This window comes from Episyrphus balteatus, chromosome 3, assembly GCF_945859705.1.
Source record: "Episyrphus balteatus chromosome 3, idEpiBalt1.1, whole genome shotgun sequence".
NCBI lineage: Eukaryota > Metazoa > Arthropoda > Insecta > Diptera > Syrphidae > Episyrphus > Episyrphus balteatus.
The window spans coordinates 46,580,155-46,602,138 of record NC_079136.1 but is presented as its reverse complement, the minus strand read 5'-3'; the positions used below and the strand labels follow the sequence as shown (position 1 = coordinate 46,602,138).

The 21,984-nt window shown below is 33.3% G+C and overlaps 1 protein-coding gene and 1 long non-coding RNA gene across 3 annotated transcripts in view; one reads left to right on the top strand and one right to left on the bottom strand.

Annotated features, from left to right (window-relative positions):
• Window positions 1-366: 366 nt before the first annotated feature.
• On the bottom strand, window positions 367-980 carry LOC129916735 (uncharacterized). The gene is made up of 2 exons (XR_008772532.1): window positions 739-980; window positions 367-667 (listed from the first exon to the last, which is right to left on the bottom strand). It is a non-coding gene; the product is annotated as an uncharacterized LOC129916735 (long non-coding RNA).
• Window positions 981-6,620: 5,640 nt separating this feature from the next.
• Window positions 6,621-21,984, top strand: part of LOC129913517 (intermembrane lipid transfer protein VPS13B) — a 28,218-nt gene continuing 12,854 nt past the window's right edge. Inside the window, exons 1-5 of one of the 2 annotated variants that reach the window (XM_055992246.1) lie at window positions 6,621-6,877; window positions 6,932-7,497; window positions 16,656-18,559; window positions 21,552-21,759; window positions 21,828-21,941. In XM_055992246.1, the coding sequence (XP_055848221.1) occupies window positions 6,791-6,877; window positions 6,932-7,497; window positions 16,656-18,559; window positions 21,552-21,759; window positions 21,828-21,941 (2,879 nt within the window). In that variant the 5' untranslated portion in view covers window positions 6,621-6,790. Of the gene's footprint in view, window positions 6,878-6,931; window positions 7,498-16,655; window positions 18,560-21,542; window positions 21,760-21,827; window positions 21,942-21,984 lie in introns of both variants that reach the window. The other variant, XM_055992245.1, reaches the window with a different exon arrangement.

Below are 21,984 nucleotides of genomic sequence, written 5' to 3'. Positions count from 1 at the left end.
AAAGGCGTTCCTCTCTATTCATTCAAACTCAAATATTATTACCACACTTAAGCGGCACAAAAAAAAAAATAAATGTCAATAAAGATGTTTGATCTTTTTAATTTACATAGAAATGACCTTCAAAATTAAACCAATATAAGCTTTAACAACAAAAAACAAAAATGAGACCAAAAGCAAATAGTTTTGCGTTTATGCTTTAACGTATTGACAAAAAAAAAGATGACAAAAAATGTTTTTAATAAAAAACAATAGAGAGTTTCTTATTTTAGGGTTGTACGCACTCGAGTTGAGCTATTTGTGGATTGGAGACATGTTAATTTAAGGCAAGGTTGTAGACGAAAGGAAATTAGTAATTATTGACGACTATTGACTTTTGATGAATCACAAACGACTCTCCCATTTAATTTGATCTTAGAACACAGGGTGTTTTATTTAGGAAAAAGTGTTACCAAGAAATTCAGAAAACATTCGAAATTATTGAGTGTTTAAAATTATGCTGGAAAATAAAAATCAAAATTCATTTTATTCGAAATTTCTCGATGCAATTATTTTATTGGTCATCCATGACAAGAACTTCACAAATTTTATCGATTGCTTTTTGTAATGTTGGTGACATGACTTTTTGTAAAACCGTTTTTAAATATTCACCCAAATGCTTGAACATTTTCTAAAAAACAAAACATGAAAAAACATCATTAAGATACCAAAGAAGGTACAGATAAAATATACAATCTTTACCCTTATATCTTCAGATGCAACATTCCTTTTCAGATGACGTATGGCAATAGGTTTTGTCATTCCATGCAAATGAGTGGCACTTTCCAATCCTTCAAAAATTATATTTTCCAATGTTTCAAATACTCTCAATGGATGTTCATGTAAAGCTGGAATGTTTATTTTTCCATTTTTATTTCGAAATTTATCTAAAATGTCTTCGTTTTCTGTTAAAAAACTTTAATTTTTGAAGAACTGAATTAGATTTTTTTTAACCAAATCTTCTTATAAACTACTTTGACAAAATATTTTGACTGCATATATTTAAATGAAAAGGATTTATAATCACCCTATAGATTGTTCAAGTGCATGATTTTTAGATTCAGAATTCATAACCACCCAAGCATTTCTGAGCGAACGTTTTTCTGACATAGTAAATCCCGTGTCATCTGGGTTGTTTTCCAATACAAACTCTGGCAAAGGTAATGGAATTTCAAACATTTTAAATTGATTTACGACTGATTTTGTTGTTTTTTAAATTAATCAGAAAATAATACAAAAATCATCTGCTAACTGTAAATTTTTTTTAATAGTTCAAAGTTATTAACTCGAACATTTTTTACTTTTTAGTACTGCATGTGAATGCATTTAAAGACATTTTTCTATAGAAGTATAGGAGTTGAATGCAATCAGAAGTAGGTACTTCGGTGTAGATACTGGAGCCCAAAGGAACACATCTAGAGTTAAACCTAGCACAGATTTTGACTCAAGATTTGCACCAATTCGATTTTTTTTACTTGGTCCGTTACAGCTTGGAGACCTCCATATTACAATCCAACTTCTAAAACATCTGCTACTGCTTTAGTAGAGAGTGAGCCTTTTATTAAAGCTTATAGGAAAAAGTGATATGAAAGTGTAAAAAACAACTTAAAAAAACGAAGAAAATTGTGTTTGATGCAAAATTGTGGAGAAACGGTTGTCCGCAGAAAAAAAGGTTTTGAGACAAACTAAAACTGTAATAAATTCTTGATTGGTTGTAAAAAAAAATCTTTCGAATAAAACGTAGTTTGGCAAAGATAAGGCCAGTTAAAGGACAAGAGAGCAAAAATCATAAAAATCGTGGTAACTCGAAAACGGGACGAAAACGAGAAAATTACCTCTTAAGTTTTTCGACTTAAAATGACCTCAGGAATCCATGGTTTTCATTTGGGGCGGTGACTGTGGGACACCCTCAATCAACGTAAAACTGTGCCCACATTGCAAAAGTCAAAGGTGCCCCGAAGGAGCCACAGAACTGTTTTTCTTTTTTTTAAATAACTAATACTATTTTTTTTGCAAAGCTGGGGTCGAACTACGGCATACGTTCGTTAACGTATGGTTGCTATGCGTCCTAATTTTTTTCTACTAATTAAATAGAGAGAGCAATAGTCAAAACGTTAACAACGTATGATCGTAATCGTGTGCCGTAATTCGACCTCTGGTTTTAATTTACTTAATTTTAAGCTTAGTGCTATCAAAATATTGATTCACCATTAAAAAAAACTGTTTTATTAGGTTCAGAAATCGCTTACATACCGGTGGTCAAAAATTAGATCAGAAATACAGAAAACACGAAAACACGTGGTACTTCGCGAAAAGTTAATGAAAGACTGTGAAATTTCGCAAAATTTCTTTAAATCAAACTAAGCTTCTTTCTTCATCCAAACTATTAATAATAAAGGGCACGATCATACCGAAAAACGCAAAGTCAAATGTGCCCCGGTGTCAAATGTACCCCCGCTTACCCTATTATGCATGTATGCTTTTGTTTTCCTCAGAATTGATTTGATTTGATTGGTTGGTTTTTTTCTTGTACTTCTTTAATAAACAGTTATGATAGAAAGAAAAAAGACAAAGACAGATTGCTTAAAAGCCCAATTCTTTAGTTTATCTGGCAGCAACAAAATATACGGAATTTTAGTAACTTCAAGCCATTATTTGAAATTTGACAGGTTAAACTGCTTTTTAACATCTCAAAAATGTATATCCACTAAAATTTTGTGAAAAATTTTTGACAAAAAAATCTATAAAAACATAAATTTTGGAGAAAGCAGAAAATATATATAAGCATGAAATGCATATTTCTTATTATTGAAATAAGTTGGCCTACTTACTGTAAAAGTGTCAAATGGCCTACTTAGCAATCGGGTAAAATGGCATTATGGTCGTAAAATGGATGGTAAATATAAACGATCTACGGAAAGGCAGTCCTGGACTGCAGACGCATTATCAAAAGCCTTAGATGCCGTCAATTAAAAGACATGTGAAACTTTTTTAACTCGTAAAACCTTAACTACATTGGCCACTTCTTGCTAAAGTACAAAAGGGAAAATATTTTTATACTCGCTAGCGCAATTTGTTTGTTAAAAAGAGAAGGTATTCAAATTGTTTTTAAGACCAAAAATACGCTCTCGTTTTTTGTAATTTTTCCATTTCGAGAAATCACAAAATCAGTTTAAAATTTTCACTTTTTAGCTTAGGTCAATGTAGTTAAGGCTTAAAGCCTAGTACGCAGATCGATCCAAATTTTAGCTGGCATTCAATATCGAAAAATTGCCTTAGTTTAATTATTTGTATTGGAGTTAATGTGAGAGTTTTATACTATGTTTTCACCTACCCTAAATCCCGAGATTTAGCTGAATAGATTTAGAATAAATCTCGAGATTTATTCTAAATCAACTTTGCTATCACGGGTTTATGTTCACCTACCCTAAAAGATTTAAGCCAAGTAGATTTAGAATAAATCTCGCCTAGTATTAGGCTAGGCGCACACATGCAATTTTAGTCGCGCGATTATTCAGTCGCAAAAATGGATCACAAGGATTTCAATGACTATGAACACGCATGCTTCTCGCATGGTATAAAAAGAGAAGGTATGATCATTAGAAAAAACTCAGTATCGAGAACTGTCAAAACTTATGGCTACTTAAGGTTTTGACAGCCCAGCCCATTGAAATTGTTGTTGTAAGCAAATTTTTCTTGGAAATTGTTGTTGCTTTTGACTTTGCCAAATGCCAAACGTCAAAACCTTACTACCCCATTTTGTAAGATGGCGGCTCTAATGATCATACCTTGTCTTTTTATACCATGTGTTTCTCGCGATTAAAAATTTGAAAATTGTGTCTACAGTCAATGAAATTCTTGGCATCTAATTTGCGACTGAATAATCGCGCGATCGAAATCGCATGTGTGCGCCTAGTCTTAATGTTATTTTTTTTTTTTTTTCGAGATATCGGCCATTTTAGGCCTTGGTATAATATCATTAGCGTTTTTATTTTTGCTCTCTTCTGTGTATCTGCACTAAATTTTCAAGATAGCGTCATAAGTTTATGACGTTTGATTTGTCAAAGTCAAAAGCAACAACAATTTCCAAGACAGGGCAGCTGTCAAAAACGTAGAAAGCCATCTTTATTTCTTTCATCTGACAGTTTTCGTTACTGATTATTTGTGCATGATTACCTTGTCTTCTTATAGAATGATCTTACGCCACCATCCACTATTTTTACTGTTTGTTTTATACTGTAGCACCCATTTTATTGAATTGCAACAGTTGAAAAATGGAAAAAATCAATTCAGAATTAGTAGATGCAAATCCAATCTGATTTTTTAGACTATTAAAATAAACCATTTCATGCGTCAAAATCTCGTGTCAATCCCAGATTAACTTCTAGTGCAAAGAAGCACAATAGTGTTCGTTAAACATCGATAGTCTATCGATAGTATCGATAGTAAAAAACTATCGCGTACATCGATAGTTCTAAAAAACTATCGACAAAACTATCGATAGTTTTAAGTTTAACAGTTTACCCCAAGCTTTTCGTTCTAAACGCACCAGCTTTTTAATTTTGAACTCCTAAAACACTGAAAAACTTTTGAAAATTTAGTGAAATCTTCGGGATCGGGTCAAAATTCTGGCTTCAAAATTCTGCTTTTCAAAATTCTGCTTTTTTAACGAAAATTCTGTTTTTCAAAACTCTGCTTTTTTTCTATTCTGCTTTTCAAAATTCTGTTTTTTTAAATTCTGCTTTTCAAAATTCTGCCAGCATTATACTTAAACAAAAAAATTCTGCCAATTCTGTTTTTTTTATAGCATATGTGCTGACTAAAGAAAAATACACCTCATTAATGTAATTCAACATTGGTACTTTTCTAATTTTTTTTGTTTAAGTGTCGGAAATATTTTTTAAATGCATAGACTGACTTTCTTTCGAATAAAATCTATAACTTATTGGAACCGATGTTGTTTGATACAAAATATTCCTTTTCTTATTCAAATTTTTGATTATTCATCTTTATTTGATAAATTAAAAAAAATTTGAATTATTTTCGGAAATGTTTAGTATTAAAACAAAAATTAATATGCATTCAAAGAATGACAAATTATGTAGGTAAGTAATCAAATAAGCAGACAATTTATCAAGAAGATGATTTTACAGAATTTTGCAAAAAATTAAAAAAGGGGTTGGAAAATGTTAAAAAGCGCGCGCTTTTTAACATTTTCCAAACCCTTTTTTAATTTTTTGCAGAATTTTGAAAAACAGAATTTTGAAAAGCAGAATTTTGAAAAACAGAATTTTGAAAAACAGAATTTTAAAAAGCAGAATTTTGAAAGCAGAATTTTGTAAAACAGAATTTTGAAAGCAGAATTTTGACAAAAGAATTTTGACCCCGGCAGAATTTTGACCCCAACCCGAAATCTTCATTTCTCATCATTTCAATTATTTATGAATGATTTTTCGTTTGGGAAACCACAGAATTATAATACTAATTGTTAACATTGTCATACTATGTCACTGTTGCATTTTGTTTACTTTAGGTTTTGGTTTCTGCGCGATTTGTTTCAATAAATTTTATTTTATTGTAGGTATTGTGTTTTTAGCTGTATCATTTCATAAATACATTCAAGGCAATAGTTTGGTTCGTTATGACAACACCAAATAAAAAATCATCTGCTTGCTTAGTATTTTTGTCAAGCCGGTCGGTCGGTGGAAACACGACTAAACTTTGTTTTTTAGCCCTTTTTTAGTATTTATACATGCACTTACTAGAATGTAGGACCTTTATTCTCTTTGTCAAATAAATATGTATATGTAGGAATCGACAAGGTTACATTATCTTATTTGCTGATGTACCTTAAAGAGTATGCAGTACTGCTAGATGTATGTATTTATTATACATATATCTATTTATACAAAAATGTTCTCTTGTGCTCGATAAACTCGTGCACATATGCGTTAAATATTTTCATTTAACATAATTGTCTGTTATCTTTGGCAAGCTTGCCGCAGGCCGTATCGAACCGAATATTTTTTTTCGGACCTCAATACATCTGGTTTTTTGTTTTTCAAAATGTTTTGCAAGTAAACAATTGAAATAATACATTTCCAGTTGCTAAAAATTAGTTTTAAATTGCAATATTCTGATTATTAAACGTTTTTTATTATTCAAAAAAGCCTTTTTAAAGCTTTTTAGGAAATTTGGTAAAACTATCGATAGTATCGATAGTATCGATAGGGTTTTCCCAAAACTATCGATACTATCGAAATCTTAAACTATCGATGTTTAACGAACACTAAAGCACAAGGTATGGTAGAAATGTATCATGAATCTTCCTACAAATTCTTCTCTTAAATCCTAGACCAACAACACCGTGTGTGGGGGGCATAACGGTATTCATTTTAAAACATAATTCCTATCTCACTGAACACACTCATTCAACAAAACCCCATCTCCCAACAACAACCTCACAATTGTTTTGTTTACTTTTCGTTGCCGGCACAACAATGCCCCCCACACACACAGCTGTTCAACTGTCATTCCATTTGACAACACATCACACGTCAAAATATTTTCATTTTTTCGAGTTAAGTTATTTATCCGAAATTGGAATTTTAAAAAAATTAAAAATATCAACATAAAATTGTATAAAAAAATGCAAAATTAATGTGAAATTGCTTCAATTGGCATGGATCTATAATAAAGTGGTAAAGTTTTTAAAAACAAAACACCCACAATAGCAATAAATTGAAAAAATAAAATGTTTAAATTGGAATCGTATATAACTCCAATAATTTTAAATCATGTTGCCAAGTATGTGAAAAATATTCGTCCTGAAGATTCACAGGTAAACAATTCTTTCTTCTCTTTATTCAATTATTAATTCCAATTGCGGTTAAAGGTATCTTTGTGGGAAGGTGAAGTTGCATTTCAAAATCTTGACCTTCGATTGGATGTTCTCGAAGAAGAACTCAATCTTCCTTTCGAATTTTTATCTGGTCATGTTCATGAATTGTCTATTTTGGTGCCATGGATGAAAATCACTTCGGAACCAATTAAAATTACCATCAACACAATCGAATTTGTTCTTAAATTGAAAGATTCTAATTCCGAATCGCCATCGCCAAAAAAGACAGAAAAGAAAAAGAGAATATCCAAAGTTGAAGATGGAACACATCAGCAACAAGGTTATATGCCTGGATTGGTTAATAAAATCATTAATAATATGGTCATTAATTGTCACAATATCATTTTGAAATATGTGGAAGAGGATATTGTTGTTTCGATGAACATTCAATTGTTGTCGTTTAGTTCGGCTGATGAGTCGTGGAAGCCGGCATTTACTGATATCCATCCATTGAGAGTATTCATGAGGAAGCTTGTACAAGTCTCTGATTTGACTATTTGCTTGGATAAACGCAATGCTGCTGGACAAATTGATGTGTGTCAGGAACCCATTTTATATCGGTAAGTAATATAAATAAATTATATTAATAAACAAAAGAATTCGTCCATCTAATCCATCGGTTCTGAACCTGTGGTCCGCGGACCCCTGGGGGTCTGCGTAAGATTTCAGAGGGTCCGCGGCAGCATTTCCATAAAGCATCAGAAATACGTCTTTAACATTATTCTAATGTGACGCTCAATGAACTTTCTTTATTTTTTACTAATTTCCTCACTCCATTTTATTGCGTTTTCTTATCCTTCTCAATAAATAGATACATGCATCTAATTTTAGTTACAAAAGAGCAATGTACTTTTTTATGTATGTAATAATATGGGCTGTAGGCCGGAGCGAAATTTAATTTTCTGGAAATTCAAATTCTACCCCCCGCAAAAGTTGCATATAGTCCTAAAACGAATGTAATATCTGTTGTGTGTATTTCCGACCGCTAAGGGTCGCGCAGACGAAATACCCTCAGAGTTTTGGAAAAAGATGGGAGACATCGGGTCTAAATGGCTCATGGTTCTTGTTTCCAAGCTTATACGAGGTGATCGAATGCCTAATCAATGGAGGGAAAGTTACCTTCTTCCAATATACAAAGGGAAGGGTGATACTCGAAGCTGTGATAATTACCGTTCGATTAAGCTGATGTCACACACCATGAAGATCGTTGAGCGAGTCTTGGGTAGCCGACTGCGAAAAATAATAAGGCTATCTGATGACCAGTGCGGGTTTGTTGCGGGTAAATCAACCACAGATGCAATCCAGAGTATCAGAATCATTATGGAAAAACATCGAGATTCCTTGGAGGATTTGCATGTGGTATTGGTTGATTTTGAAAAAGCATTCGATCGACAACCACGAGATCTGATATGGGTGGCCCTCAGACAACGAGGAGTTCCGGAAACCTATGTGCGGATAATTATGGACATGTATGATGGAGCAGTAACTAAAGTAAGATGTGCAGCTGGAGTCACCGAAGAATTCGAAATCACAGTAGGTGTACACCAGGGAAGCGTCTTGAGTCCTCTGCTCTTTATTACCGTTCTTGATTACCTGCTTCAAGGCAAAGTGACGGACCCAAAAGTGCATCAGTTATTCTTTGCTGACGATGGAGCCATCATAAGTGAAGACCCGATATCCCTGCAACGAGCACTTGATGTATGGGTGGATGTTCTAGAAGGTAGTGGGTACCGCATAAGCGCGAAAAAGACAGAATACCTATGCTGCCCATTTTCTGATCCACACAGGCCTATTCCTGACATTTATTTGAATGGTGTAGTGCTTCCCAAATGTGAAAAGTTTAAATATCTGGGGTCTATGATAAATAACGAAGGTACTTGTGATGACGATATCAATCATCGCGTAAGCGTAGGGTGGATGAAGTGGCGGGAAAATTCTGCCATCTTCTGTGATCGAAAAATGCCCCCTAAGCTGAAAGGAAGACTCTACACCGCAGTTGTGCGTCCAGCACTCACATACTGTTAGAACGGCTATTCCAGGAAGTCCAATAAATAATAAATAAGAAAATTTAATTAACAGAAAATTAAACAAGATGTTTATTCAACAAGAATATATGATCGAATAATTTATAATTGAAAAATATCGAACTTCAAAATTGTTCGATATTAAAACTATAAATAAAATTAATATCAAGTGTTTTTATAGTAAAGTATATATGTATATACAAATGGGTAAATATAAATATATACTAACACCCCTTCTTAATAAACACTTCTTAAGTAATGTCTTCATCGTTCTTAGTTAGACCAGCCAGGAGTCTGAATTTTGATTGTTTAATATTCTGTAATGGTTTCGTAAGAATGTCTGCAATCATTTCTTCAGTTGGACAGTAAATGAATTTAACTTCTTTAGATTCTTTAATGTCACGAAGAAAATAGTACTTCACATCTATATGTTTAGTTCGAGGATTTATCTTCTCTGAGTCTAATAATTTCAGACAACTTTGATTGTCTTCGAATATTGTTACATCTTCTAAATCAACTTGTAGGTCTTGAAATAATGTTCTCAGCCAAATAAGTTCTTGAGTTGCTTCTGCTAAAGCGACAAGCTCCGCTTCAGTTGATGAAAGTGCAATCAACCCTTGCTTTTTACTTGCATAACTGATTGTAGCTTCTCCAAATTTAAATAAATATCCGCTTGTGGATTTTCGTCCTTTAACGTCTGAAGCCCAATCTGCATCTGCATATCCAACAAGTTTTGAATTTTTCTTACATCCAACACAAAGTTGTAGCTGTTGAGTTCCTTTCAAGTACCTTAGAATTCGTTTAACTTCGTTCCAATCACTCTTAGTAGGGCAGGATACTTTTCTGCTAAGAATTGAAACAGCTGCTGCTATGTCCGGCCTTGTATTTCCCGATAAGTAAAGTAGTGAGCCAATAGCTTTTCGATAAATTTCATTGTCGTCTAAAAGCTCATCATCCGTTGTTGCATTTTTGAAATATCCAGTATCCAAAGGTATTTTGGATGTCTTCGCATCTGACATATTGAAGGTATCAAGTATTTTCTTTATGTATTTTTCTTGGTGCATATAATATTTCCCATTTCTCTTTTCAATTTGAATTCCAAGATATAACTTCAAATTTCCCATGTCAGTAATTTCAAAATGTTTTCTAATTTCTGTAATTGTCTCTAAAATTAAATTCTTTTCTTTTGAAATAACCAGGATATCATCAACATAAACAAGTATATAAATAATTGTGTCACCTTGGCCTTTTACATACAAACAACTATCAGCTTTACCCCTTCTGAATCCAAAGTTAATTAGGATCAAATTTATCTTTTGATTCCAACATCTCGCTGATTGTTTGAGACCATATATACTTCTATTCAATTTACATACCAAATTTTCTTTACCGTTTTGTATGAATCCTGGAGGTTGTTTCAAATATATTTCATTTTCTAGGTTACCGTTTAAGAATGCAGTTTTAACATCTATGTGTTGTATTGTCATGTCATTCATTGATGCAATCGCTAAAAGGGTTCGAAGAGTCGTCTGCTTCACCACTGGGGCAAACACCTGGTCGTAGTCCTGACCATATTTCTGCGAGAAACCTTTCGCAACAAGTCTTGCCTTATACCTTTTTGATTCATCAGCTAATGTTTTGATCTTGAAAATCCATTTACAGCTTATAGCCTTTCTACCTTTCGGTAACTCCACCAACTCCCAAGCATTGTTTCCTTGCATAGCCTGCAGTTCTTCTTCCATCGCACATACCCATTGCGCACTGTCAGAACTTTCTAATGCTTCCTTATAAGTTGTGGGTTCATCTGGGTAAGCTGTTTTATAGCCATATCTTTTAGGAGGTATGCCTTTGTTGGTTCTTGTTGATTTTCTAACATTATCTTCAGAATCAATGCCATCTTCTTCAGAATAGTAAATGCTTCCATCTTCTGATAACTGTTCTTCAAAATCAACATTATTTTCATCTTCAACAATTTCTTCATTTTCAATCGTATTAATTGTTAAGTTGTCGTTTCCTTGGTTCTTGCTGGTTAAAAGATTAATTTCAAAAATTGAATCATCTTCATCTTTTATCACATCAGGTAATTTGTTTAAGCTGGCATTCATTTCTTCATTAAACTTGACATCTCTGGACTTGATTATCTTGGCTGTTTCTGTATCTAACAGTCTATATGCCTTTGATTCATCACAGAATCCTACAAGTACATATTTTTTAGATACATCTTCCAACTTATGTCGAAGTTTTTTAATAACATAATGATATGCCACGCATCCAAATGTTCTTATATGAGTCATAGCTGGTTGTCTTTGAAAGTACATTTCATAGGGAGTTTTCAGAGTAGCTTTCGATGGTAATCTATTTTGTAAATAACTAGCAGTATTTAAAGCTTCTGCCCAAAATTTTCTGTCCAGTCCAGATTGTATGAGCATACACCGTGTCATTTCCATTAGACTGCGGTTCTTTCGCTCAGCTACACCATTCTGCTGTGGACTATAAGGGGCTGTTAACTGCTGCTTAATACCTTTATTTTTAAGATAATCTTTTAACTTTGTGCTAGTGAATTCCCCACCTCTGTCAGTTCTTAGTATTTTCATTGGTCTTTCAAAATAGTTTTCAGTTTGTTGTATAAACTCTACTATTTTCTCTACAGCTTGACTCTTTTCTTTCAAAAAATAAACAGTACAGTACCTACTGTAATCATCAATCATTGTTAAGAAATATTTGTTCCCACTTGGAGTTATTTCTCTCATAGGTCCACATAGATCTGCGTGAACAAGATCCAGGACCTTATCAGATCTGTTTGTGGATTGCTTTGGAAACTCTGGTCTTATCATTTTACCTCTCAAACAAGAATCACAATGATCAAGACAAGAACATTTAATGAGTTCAACTCCACTAATGAGATTCTTTTGTATTACTTCTTTTATCGACCTTAAATCTCGATGACCAAATCGGCGATGAAAAGTATGAACACATTCCTTTTCAATGTGTCTTACCCTCTTTGCATGAAAATCTTCATTTAGCCTATAAAGGTTTTTATGTAAACTAGCCGTTGCATATATTTTACCATGATATGATATTTCACAAATCTCATCTTTAAATAGAACTTGCCAACCACTTTCTACAATTTTTCTAACAGAAAGCAAATTTCCATCTAGCTCAGGGACATAAAGAACATTCTTAATAGGAATTGCATTATTCTGATATTGTAATATTCCACTGCCAGAACCATTTGCTTCGATTTTGTTCCCATTTGCTAAATAAATGCAATCGCCAGTCTTTCTATTTAAATTTCTAAAAAATGTATCATCATTGCACATATGACATGTAGCGGCAGAATCAATATACCATGCAGAATCAATTTTATTTGTACCAGTACTAAAACATAAGTCAATATCATTTTGATTGCACTCACCCACACCAGACTTCGACTTTACAACGGTTTTCTTGGCTTTAAAATTGGGTTTTCTTCGTTCTTGCATCTTATTTGGGCAGTTCTTTTTCAAGTGTCCGGTTCTTCCACAAGAATAGCATTTGAACTTGAAGTTTTGAGTCTTCAATGCAGCATCTTCTAATGGTCCTTTCGAAAATTTTTCACTTCTCTTCTTATATTCTTGAATCAGCTTTTCTTTGACTACTTCGAGGGTTAACTCTTTGTCATTTCTGACTTCAAGAGCAGTCACCAAAGAATTGTAGTCGTCTGGCAAACTTCCTAAGAGAAATGAAACCACAAGATGATCTGCTAATTGCTCGCCTAAGCTAACTAGACGATCCACAATGTCCAGCATTTCACAAATGTGATCTTCCATTGTTTGTCCGTTCTGAAGCTGCATACGACACAATTTCTTTAATAATATCACCCTATTCGAGATTGTTGACTTCTCGTGTGTTTTCTTTAGAGCTTCCCAGCATTCCTTAGCAGTATTCAATTTCCGAATATGCATCAATTGAGAATCTTCCACTGCGAGCCCGATTGTGGCACGAGCTTTCCCATCTTTCAAGGTCCAACTAGCAACAACAGGATTAGGTGCTGCATTAGCAATAACTTCCCAAAGATCTTCTTTGATTAATAACAGCTCCATTCTGTATTTCCATGTTTGATAGTTGTTGTTGTTCAGCTTCTTGAAAAATCGATCTTCCTTCTTCCATCTTGAAAAATTTTTTTTTCTTTTATCTGTTAAATTTCTGAATTAATTTCTTTAATTATAATTGTTGGGGTTCTGGGCCCATAACCTGTTAGAACGGCTATTCCAGGAAGTCCAATAAATAATAAATAAGAAAATTTAATTAACAGAAAATTAAACAAGATGTTTATTCAACAAGAATATATGATCGAATAATTTATAATTGAAAAATATCGAACTTCAAAATTGTTCGATATTAAAACTATAAATAAAATTAATATCAAGTGTTTTTATAGTAAAGTATATATGTATATACAAATGGGTAAATATAAATATATACTAACACATACGGTTCACAATGTTGGACAATGTACAAAAAGTATGAGAGTAAGTTAACGGCAGCTGAGATGAAGATGCTTCGTATGACAGCAGGAGTAACAAAGCTTGATAGAATTAGAAGTACGAAGATCCGAAGAAGCCTTCATGTTAAAAACACCATCTCCCAAAAAATTGAACACGACCGACTCAGTTGGTATTGCCATGTTCAAAGGAGAGATCCTGAGAACCCCGTCAAAAAAGCAATATCATATAACGTTCCAACACGAAATAAAAAGAAAGGTAGGCCTAAAAACTCCTGGTACAAGCAAATGCAAAAACACCAGCATTCAGTTGGCCTCAGAAACGGAACAATACAAAACCGGGAGGCTTGCCGCCGATTTCTGAGGTCAACCCGGCGAACCCCACAGGCGGATCACTAGTGTGAAGCAGTAACGTGGGAAGGTTATGATCCCCTCGACATCGAGATCATAACAGCGCCGAGTTGATACAAAAAAGGATTACCTATATAAAATTAATTAAGGAACTAAATTAAAAAAAAAAAAAACAAAAAAACAATAAGTATATAACTGAAAAACATTTAAAAAATATTTCTTCTCCGAAAGCCCTGATCTATCGTTTAGTTTCTGGTCTTATTTTTTTTGGGTTCGATTGCAATGAGGAATAACTAACGGAATCTGTTTAAAGAAGAATAAATGCATAAATTCATTACTTTTTTTTTAATGCAAGATATTGTAGATATTTGTTTTATAAGCCCATTTTGTTCTTTGTTTTTTTTTTCAATTTTAAATTCGAATGCGCGACCGCGACCCCTAGCAAGACTTGAACCAAATGCAACTCTTGCGGGGGTATGTTTTTTTTCAAATTGTTTTTTTCTCCATACAATGTCACTCCGGCCTAATAGGCAGGATTCACAGTCAGCAAAATTAAATTTATTCTTGAAAGGGGTCCGCCAACTGACAATATTTTTTGTTAGGGGTCCGCACACTCTCAAAGGTTGAGAACCGTTGATCTAATCAATACGCAACTGATTTGTTTGAAACTATACAGGGATTGCAGACTCTTGGAATATTTTTTATGAAATCAGCATTTTTCTTGGTTTTGAAAATGTACTTTCAATCTTTTAGCCTCTTCTGGAGCGGAAATTGGCAAACATTTATAAAAGTAATTTTTAATAAAGAATTCTCATTCTTTGTTTCTTTCCAAAAATTTGACTCGCTAAGGCCTAGTAAAGTAAGATTTTTGTCGCGAAGAAGTTGCACTGCTGCCTTTAACGTTTTTTGTTCCCCCAAGTAACTTTTTACGCGTGGTATTCAGGTTGATACCTTGTAGGTATTTAATTATTTGGAGTGTTTCTAGCGACAGTAGATCTTTACCTACTACCTGGTGCTGACCCAGGTATCCAGGGCCGGATTTAATTTTATGCACTTAAAAGCTTTGGATATTATATGCTTTACCTTATCCTTAGGAGAGATTAATTACAAATCCTATTTTGACTGGGAATTTCTTAAATAGTAAGGTAGTTTTTTGAATTGCTTATACTTCCATACTGTCACACAAAGTTTTTTTTTTGTGGTCAAATTCACGAAAGATGTTGTTTTTTTTGCCTTTGAAGAACGAATTTTAAATTTTTGCTCATACACAGAGAAAAGAGACCACATAAAATTAAGCGGATCCTACCTTAAATTAAGCGGATTTCTGCATGATTTTTTGCTAAGATGACTTCCACCTTAAATTAAGGTGACAAATCAGTGTTGGGTCACTGGGCGAGTGCCTTACCATCGTGTTATCTCACTGTTGGAAATAAATATGATAAACTGCAACTAAAGGTAAAGTGTGACTATAATTTTAAAATTTTAATTTTTTGTCGGTTTTTAAGGTGAAAATGCACATTAAAAAAAGATAAAGTTCATATTAAATTTAACTGAGTTTAAGTGGAATCACCTTATTTTAAGGTGGTGAAATTTAATGTGCGCATTAATTTTAAGGTGCCTTTTTTTCTGTGTAGTTTTACCTTAAACAAATTTGTATGAAAACAAATTTAAAATTTTGAACAATGCAGTCATACATTTTATTTTAATGTCCAGTATATGTTCTGGTGTCTCTTCGTTATTATTATAGTATGCGCAGGTAAGAGTTTCTGCCAGGCCAAGATTGTTAAGGTGTTTTCTCAATGTGATTATTCTCAGGTTGTTCCTACTCAGATTGATGCAGGTTTAATATCTTTTTTTGGTTGTAATTCCCAAGTAGTAATTTTGCGTGTCTAAGTTTAGAAGTTTCATTCCAAATTTTTGTTCGTTTGGTCTCCTCATCGTTTTTTTTATCATATATTTCAACGTGCTGTCTACAATTTCGCAATATGGTTTTGGGTCACCTGATTTGAAGTCTGTTACCTCGTTCCCTTGTACTCCAACATATCGGGGAACCCAGCTTTTGTCAGCTTCCTCACACATTCCTACACGAGTTTGGAATTAATGGCATATGAGTGAATTGCTTTTAGTTACCCTTGGCTATTAGATATGGTGGCAATGTTCTGATTTTTATATTTCCTTTCAAGATTGCGTTCTGCACATTTATATATAGTATTTATTTCCGCTTAGAAAATTCAAGGAAACTGCCCCATTGGAATGGAAATTTGGTTCTAGGCCCAAATATTCCTGCTCCATTTCCATCATCTGTAGCCTGTACTACCTCTTACTTAATGTAATAGTGTCAAGTCGAGAATGACATACATTGCTGCTGTAGGGCAACTTTTCCTTCCAACAACCTATCAGAGACTGAAAGGTTGGCATCACTTAAGCAGTTAGTAGCTGTAGTAGAGCCTTAAGCCTTATCAAAGAATTTTTTTTTAATTTGGAGATCTTCACTCTGAGGAGGCAAGGTGCAACACAAAGAGAAAACAAACAACAAAAAATTATAAAATTTTATATTTAAATATCTCTGTGGGACAAGAAAATTTTGCTATAAAAAGGCCACACAACAACAAAACTATTCAGTTCAACCGTGTTCTTCGACGAGTAAACATCGGTGACTGTCTTGTCACGTCGTCGCTTTGTCAACTTGTCTCCTTGTCGCCTTCTCGCCATGTCGCCTTGTCGCCATGTCGCCTTATTAATTTTAGGAATAGAAATTTTATTCTAAAAATACATAATATATTTATTTAAATAAAAGCAAATTGAGTATTTCTATACAGTACTTATAACAATTTTCTTTTTGATTATTGTTTTTTCATAGATGCTCTCTCGAAATGCGAATCGTTCGCAAATACAACATAAACACCTTCCATCTTGGCAGTATCACCAGAATTGCAATTTTTACAAAACTAATGGAAATGAATGTATCTTCTCTGCAATTCCCAATGGCAATGCGTTTGTTTAAACTGCTTATGGCTCTCAAAAATGGCGAGTTAAAATCTAGGTCCACAGCCAACATCCATGACGACGATAATGACGTTCAAGAAGGTGCTGCTTCTGCATCAGGTTCTTATCTCAATTGGGCCTGGAATTTAATACCGAGTTTTGGCTTAACCGAATCCGAAGAAGAAGAAACCGTTGAAGAAGAACTCTCCGGTCAGCTATTAGACATAGGAATTTATGTTGAAGCTTTGAATTTCACACTTAAGAGTTCAGAGTTTATAACCGATTCCATTGTTGGGGCAACCAAGAAAATCCGTTACTCTCCAATTGTAAAAGTAATTTTGGGCGGCATGTATTCCGAGACTGTTATGATTTCCGACAAAAATTGGTCAAACACAAAATCTGGGTGCTCTAGTATTGCTATTGAGCCTCTGGATGGCTACAAAGATGAAGACGCTGATATGATATCGTTGGTAACATCGGCTCCATTGTGTACAAAGGCTTTTCTTGACCGCAGTCTCTTCGATAAGACTTTTGTTGAAAAAGATTGGAATGTAACCACCATTGAAGAATACAATGCTAGGGTTACTGAGGAGTATCTCCTCTATCGAAGCCCTGCCATGGCCTTTGATCTTGTGCAATATAAAGAAGAAACTGACGATGACGAAGTACCTACGTCCAAGTCAGATGAGAACAAAATCCGAATCGTATATAGAATGCTGGCCTCTTCTATGACCCTAAGGCACAACCAAACCTACTGTCGGATTGCAGCTGTGCTGCAGGAACTTATCGCCGCTTATGACTATCCGCCATATGTTGATGACAAGACAGACGCGACAGCTGGATCTCCAAAACTTCACCCACCACTCTTGGAAGACTATGATTCTCTAATGACTGGAATTCCACTACGAATTTATAAATTCAACCTCAGTGCAATAAATATTGAATTTCATCCAAAAACCGAACCACTCAGTATCAAAACATCAAAGAAACTTCCATTGGCTTTGCGTAAAAATCTACCATATTTTAAACTTTCATTCGAAAATGTTGAAGGACAATGGACGACACCGCTTGATACAGACAAACTTGTTCATACAACTTGTCAATTGCCAGATAAACCAATTGAACTTTTGAATGCGTGCTATGCGAATGCTCAACTTCGTTTTAAGAATGTTTCACTTAAACTTAAACAACAGTCGGAGAGTTCGAAAATATTCAATATTCCCAAAGGAAGTATTTACTATGGAGATTTATTACAACCGGCTTTGTGGAAAAATGGAGAAGTTCCTTTGCGTAAGATCGATGTTGCATTTGATAGCTTCGCACTGGAATTTTCCAAGAGTGAATTAGTTCTGGCATTACGTTTGTGGAATACAGTTAGAGAATATGATAGCCAAATTATTCGACAGATGTCGAAACAGGATCCTACTCTAGAAACGAAATCAGTGAGAGTACGAAGTCAATTTAAGAAATTAAGTTTTGAACTTAAAAAACTTATCTCAACGACAATGTATCGAGGAAGTCTTAAGCTATTGCAGTCGTTTATAGTTCGTCCTAGTCAGACTGAGGGGCATTCGAAAATTAATCTTTTTACAACTGTTGGTGGGCACAGAAACAAGTGGCTGGATTGGTATTTCCAAATGCCAAATGATTTCACAAGCAGTGATTGTACTAAGTCAGTAGTTGCTTTATGGATGGAAGACTATAATTTGCTGATTGATGAAAATCTGGTGGATTTTCTGCAATTTATGGAAACACCAGAAACATTGATATCTCAAAAAGGTAATTTTTGTATTTTATTTTATTTTTTAGTAAGTTAATAAGTATGAGCTTAAGAGATGAAAGTTATTGAATTTGTTTGTTTTACCGTGATTAAACGCATTCGGGTTTATTCTTTTAGGATGTTCCGTTTTGAGTCATTAATCAACATTAAAAAGCATTTTTATTTAATATTTTTAAAATAGAAGAACAGGCCATTATTCAAAAGATTAACGAAAACATGTGGTTTTTGTATTTACATAAGCAAAATATACTTTTCCGTAGGTTTTTGATGTACATACTAAAATCGTCAGATTTTTTAGATATTACACCTGGGGGGTCATTCCGTAATTTTCAAAACGTTTATCGTCAAAACGTTTATCGTGGACGTGATCGTCCACAATTTGCTTCACGTAACTCAGCGAAATACGTTTCGTCTACGTTTATTTATTCATGCAGTTTGAGAGCTTTTAGAAATTCTCAAACTGCTTTAAATGTCATACTGACTCTGTCTGTCATTAAGAATATGAGGAAGTAGATGCGTTGTTGTTGTTGTTTTGTTATTTGTGTTGTTTTTTTTTTGTCCTGTCATTTTTTTTGGTGGTGGGTTTTGGTATAAATTGAAATATTAATCGCAAAATAAATATTTGTTTTATGTCGTTTTCTATTGACTTTTGAGATTTTTGTGTAAAATTCTCAGATTTTCCACTGCAAATAGAATATGAAATCTAGTTTTGTAATTGTGTGCGAAATCTGTGCGTATAAAAAAAATAAAACAACAACAAATGTTCAGACAAATGTCAAACAGAGGAGTGTGTGTGAAAGTGCGTGTGTTTGTATGCGTGAATCTTGATAAAAATCCAGAATCAGATTCTTGAATCTCAGATTCATTTTTTTGTCATTTTTTTTAATTTCAGGACGCAAATAGATCATGAAATCTGAGATTTGTCCACTATTTCCCCTCTTCACCCCCCCTTTCAGCTGTCAATAGAAAACGACATTAATTTTTTGTGTTTCTTGTTTGCATTTTTCTTGCAAAAACAATTATTTTATATGTTTTATTTATGCACATGTAATCATTGCGTTTGTTAGGACAAACTTGTCATTTAAATTTTTTTAGAGCAACTCCAAAAATTAACCATCATTTGATGTTCTTGTATTTATTAGTACAAAAAACACGAATCTAATATTGGATTTGGTCACAGCACAGCCTTGAAAAAATAAAAAAAAGGTATAAACGTATGGAAAAAGTGAGCTATTTAGCTATCGTTCAAACGTGAACGTTTTGGCGTGTACGTTTAGACGATTTTCGTCTTCTGTGAAGCAAAAAAATTATAGCGAAAACGTGATCGTTAAAACGATTGACGTTTTCAATTTTACGTGAAGCAACTCTATCGTCCAAACGTTAACGTCTGACGATAATCGAGATACGGAATGACCCCCCTGTATAAAATAAATTGGAGATGGTAAACTACTCATAACTTGATGGCCTACTATATGTATGTACAACTTGATCTACTCCATCATGCTTTCCTAATTTTTCCTAATTGATGGTTATTGCAATGATTTCAAGCGCGTTCCATTGAAAATAAAGATATTCTATTCATGAGTAGTTCATTAATACTTCTCTAGTAAAAAGGCAATATGTGTTTACTATGGCGTATGCGCACTTTTCGACAACTTTTTTCGTATGAGTAAAAAAAAAAAAAACAGTTTAATAGAACTTGCGAACAATTTCAACTTAGTCTATAGTGTCAAAAAATTTCTACAGCGGATGGGCAATTCAAATGGGATTTTGAAAGATGTTTGTTTTTCTTAAAAAAAAAAAAAATAATAATTTAATGCAAAAATAAAGCTATTGCATTATGTTGCTAGCTTTTATTAATAAATATACCACTTACAAAATGCTAAGACTTGAAAATTCTATTTAAACTAAGGATAAAATTAAGTTTTAATATTACATCAAGGATTTTTCACTGGCACTTGCGATTTTTAAGTTCATCTCATCTGGTAACTTTTAGCCTACAAACATTATTTGGCTTCTATCGACAGTAAATTGACGAATGGAAATTATGATCAACATCCTCTTTGTCATGTCATTTTAGTTACTTTCAATATTTCAAATAACGAAACTAGACAAAATAGCCTTACTTAAGGCCAGTTACACAATTCACACTTAAGTTTACGAAAGCTTAAGTAGTGCATGTATCTATAAATTCACACTAAAGTTTCCAATATCGACAATATAATTGCCATTTTCTTACTCAACTGTGAAATAGGCACTTATACCTTTAATAAATTGATATAAAGGCCAAAATACTATTTAGTACCTAAAAAAATGTCCCTTTTTTAATTTCTTTTTTCTTGAAGAAAAAGTACAAATTAGTAGAAAAACTATATTGAGTTATAAAATTAACATTATTTACTTTGAAAAGTTTGAAGCCCAAATCACGGTAACATTGTGGTCTATCTTGGTAATGCAGTGGTATTTGAAGTTATAAAGCTGATTTCTGGTAATAAACTATTAAGAATATTTAATTGAAAATAATTTTTCTGTGATTTAACTTCATAGGAGACTTACGTTGTTCCTATAGTTTCAAATAAGAATATCAGAGAGCTTAATTATATGATTTTACAAATAAAACTGAAATTTGCAGTAAAGTAACGCAGTTGTTTGGTTTTGATCACTTTTTGTTTAAACTGTCATAAATATAGAAATATCATTCCAAACATATCGGTGCAAATGTTATTTTATAATAGATTAAAGTATAACCTTTCAATGTCAACTAAAATATATTGATAAAAATGTCCATATTTTTTTTCAAAATTCACTGTCCAAAGGGACAACTTTTTAGGCACTAAATAGTATTTTGGCTCATAAAGCCACAGAGTCTATTATTAAAACAATAATATTACCTTGTTACTTGCAATTTCCGTTCAACAAAACATGTTTAACTTAAAAATAAATTTTGAATAATTTTTCATGATTATATTTCCAAAATCTAAGCATTCGCAGAACTTACACCGGAAGCAAATCCATCAACTCCACGAGCTCCCATGGTAAAGCAATCATCCAAGAAATCCTTACATTCCGAAAGATTACCATCACGAAGGATTAGTTATCCCGAAGAAACAATACATGTCAGTTCAGAAAGAGACGAAAAAGCCAACATCGAAACAAGTCGAGAAAAAGAACTACGAGAACAATTCTCTTATAGTAAAATGTAACTTTTCTTTTTTTAATTTCCCAAAACATTTAACTAACTTATAACTTTTACTTTCATGCTTTTAGCCTTCCATTCATCAAGAGCGTAGTTGTAAGAATTCAAATTGCCAAAGGCAATGTTCGTTTGGCTTCAAGTCCAAATAAACAATCGCCAAATATTGCCAATTACACTGAAATCACGTAAATATAAACAAAAACTCTCCAACAATATGAGAACAATATT